The 3,261-nt window shown below is 40.2% G+C and overlaps 1 protein-coding gene across 1 annotated transcript in view; it reads right to left on the reverse strand.

The window, feature by feature from the left end:
• LOC102209027 (PDZ domain-containing protein 4-like) overlaps window positions 1-2,469 on the reverse strand; it is a 43,908-nt gene extending 41,439 nt beyond the window's left edge. Inside the window, exon 1 of the mRNA XM_005748185.1 lies at window positions 1,856-2,469. Coding sequence (XP_005748242.1) covers window positions 1,856-1,915 — 60 coding nt within the window. The 5' untranslated portion in view covers window positions 1,916-2,469. The remainder of the gene's footprint in view (window positions 1-1,855) is intronic.
• Between the last annotated feature and the right edge of the window lie 792 nt (window positions 2,470-3,261).

The following is a 3,261-nucleotide window of genomic DNA, read 5'->3' on the forward strand; positions in this document are numbered from 1 at the left end:
TGTGTGTGTGTGTGTGTGTGTGTGTGTGTGTGTGTGTGTGTGTGTGTGTGTGTGTGTGTGTGTGTGTGTGTGTGTGTGTGTGTGTGCCTTATTTTAACCAATTAGAATTTCAGCTGCAGTAACCACGTGTGTTCATGTATATTTCATGTTGTGTCACTGACTTCATTCATTCTGACTGAGCTCTGCTCCATGTGTAACATTTTCACACATGCTCACTTTAACTCTCTGTGTTCAAAGGAGCCAGTTATGTTCACTCTGACGTTTACCCTGTTAGCTAGCTAAGTAAAAGAAACAACTCTTTGAATAATACAGTGCAGTTCAGTAGAGCTACTCACTCCTAAACACTTGTTCATAACTTGTTGGTATTTGACTCTATACAGTTCTCAAAGTTGGAAAGTAAAAGCTAAGTTTATGTAAATATCAAATTCTTTCATCACTGAATGAGCACAACAACAAGTTAATGAAGTTTTCACCCAGAATCTAATCTTTTGCCAATGAAATCCTTTCAGTACATATTCTAAATTACATATTACGTATTTCATTGTTTTATTATGCTATGTAGTTTTAAGCACTCTGTATAAGGTAAGGATGAAGATAGGCAGTATATAAACTGGACTTTACAAAGTACAACAAACCTGCTTGACTAAAATGAGACAGATGTAGGAGCAGTGATGTAAGAAGAAAAGTCTGACTCGTTTCAGCACCATGGACAGCTCCAGTCATAGAACCACAGACAACAAGCATTTCCTTCAATACAGCTCGTTCCTCTGGAAAACTATTGAACTCACAATATCCTGTTCATCAGGAGTCAGGTCTAAAGAAACTTACCCATTTTATTTTATTTTGCTTTTATTCTCAGGAGAGCACTCTTCACTGTCATTTACACTGGTTATCGTATCATTGTAAACTTGTAATAAACTGGACTTTGTGCTGTTTATTATGCAATTATATAAAAACAATATGTGCTGCTATGGAGTTATGGTGAGTGAAATTCGCATTATTAGTATGTCTGTTTGTTTCATGAGTACTTCTTGCCAGTTGTTTTAGCTGTCGTCAGACAACCCAAATACGCCCAAGAAAACAGCAACCAAAACTGTAATGTTAAAGTTTGAAAAGAGTCTTGGTGAATGGAAAACATCAGAGGTTTCATTTATCTTTTAAACTGTAATAAAATTCAGCTGTCTTGTGAGGTAAATCTGGAGTCATGAACTGGTTGTTTCATTCCTGAAAAATAAATAATCCTCATAACATGATCAATGAAGTGCCAACAGAATTAGGATTGATTTGAGAGAAATGCTAAAAAAGCAAATTACAAGGACAGAATCAGATTATGTTTCCACAAACGCGCTGAAAGCTGAGTCTCTCGTGACTTTCAGCCTCCACTGGACAGAATAACACCGCGACCTTTACAGAGTAACTGGACCGAGCTGCAGTGATGAATGGTGCCACGCTTTGTATCAACGCACACAAACACACAGTCTTTACTCAACCTTCGTTTCTCTCTCTGAAACCAAAGCAGATGAATTCACATTCTCCACCTCGCCTCTCGGCTGTGAGCGCTCATGAATCCTAAATCCATCTGCATTTATTTTTATCTCCTTCTTTAATCTTTGGACTTTATCCCACTGCACGGTTCAAAGGCAAACACCAAACTTTTGCTCTGCCTCAGTTCTTTAATAACTGGTATTTCTTTGCAAGCTTCACCGTTCAGATGATACACATCCGTATCTGAAATGAGCCATTCTGATGTCCTTTTTTAACTTTCTTCTGATTGGCTGCCCCTCAAAAATGCTTACATCATAAAATAAACTGAGCATTTTTAGCAGCTTCAGCCACCAGCACTCAGATTTCTTACCTGGAACATGATCCTGTACTGCTCCTCTGGACGTTTGACCACGCACATGTTGCAGCCCATGATGGCGTCTCGGTCTGTCTGTCCTCTTGATCTGAATCTCTGTCGTCTGTTCTCTGTCACCGCAGGTCCCTCAGGAAACAGCTGCCAGTCCGTATCGATAATCCAGCTTGTCTGTCTGACCTTTGACCTCCAAATCTGATGTGTCCGGGTCAGTGTTCGCGATCTTGCTTGTTTAACCTTTTTTAATCACCCACTGACCTTTGGCCTAAAATGAGGTTCCAAACTGACATCAAATCATCAGGTTTGAGCCAAAACGAAGTGAAATCTTTATTCTGTGATAAAGATCGCGTATCTAAAAAGTTTTATTCTTGTTCTTTGTGTTAGCCACAAGGCTGCGAGGAAATCTGTCAAGAAATGTATCAAAAAATGATTCAAATTTATGCTGATTTATTTCAAACAGGTAAAAGCTGTATAGCAGATCTGTGCTTGTTCTTCAAACTCAGTCAGTTTTTAGACAAATATGCACCAAAGTAGGGTACTTGTAGTTCTTATACAGTAAAGTGAGATTTCCACTTCATCTGAGAAGCCCCAGAAGTGTCTCCAAACATGTGCAGCTCCTTTTATCAGCTCAAAGTCACAAGCTCTCTTTCAAAGACAAGAAAGGGAAACCCCAGCTGAGAGTCAAGCTGAGTTTGCGTCGTGTCCTCTTTTCTGCTCTAAAGACAAAAGTAAAACCCACTTCTCTGTTTCTCACAGTTTCCCACTCACAAGCAGAAATAATGATGAAACGAAGACAAAAGCAGCACAAACGCCGTTCGGCTCCGTTGTTGTCGTAAAAAGGCTGCGTTCTGTTGCTCCTTGCAGTAAACAGCTTTTATCTGGCGTCCTGCGGCCAGCGAGGAGGCGAGACACTTTTCATCAAAATTAATTTTTATTCATGCACGGTAGATTGTTTCAGCCCTACAGGGGGAAAGGGGAGGAGGAGGAGGAGGAGGAGGAAGGCGATCTCCGGTTTGTGCTTGAAACTGTTAACATGAAAAATCAGTTCAGTTTGTTCAAGCAAAAACGAACAGCGGCTGAATCTCTCCTGATGCAAGGATGAAGTCCGAGTGCTGGTTCACGGCTCCCACAGGGAGAGTGTACACGTGTGCTTACAGCAGCATTCAGCTGTAGTCTCAGTGCAGATAGCAAATAGTTTAAATCAACTTAAGCTTCACTTTGTTGGATGTTTGCAGCAAAAACGGTTTGATTTTTTCTTTATGACCAAACAAATTGCTTCTCTCTCTGTTTTGAATAAATTTGGTAGCTTCTGCGAGAGTGATGCATAAAAACAGAATAGATCCAAATCGTGGTGCTTTTAAAAAATGATGAGCGCAGGAAAGCTGATGGAGAAGAAAGTGACTGCA

This window comes from Pundamilia nyererei, unplaced genomic scaffold (assembly GCF_000239375.1).
Source record: "Pundamilia nyererei isolate P.nyererei 1_Seehausen unplaced genomic scaffold, PunNye1.0 scaffold00216, whole genome shotgun sequence".
Classification (NCBI taxonomy): domain Eukaryota; kingdom Metazoa; phylum Chordata; class Actinopteri; order Cichliformes; family Cichlidae; genus Pundamilia; species Pundamilia nyererei.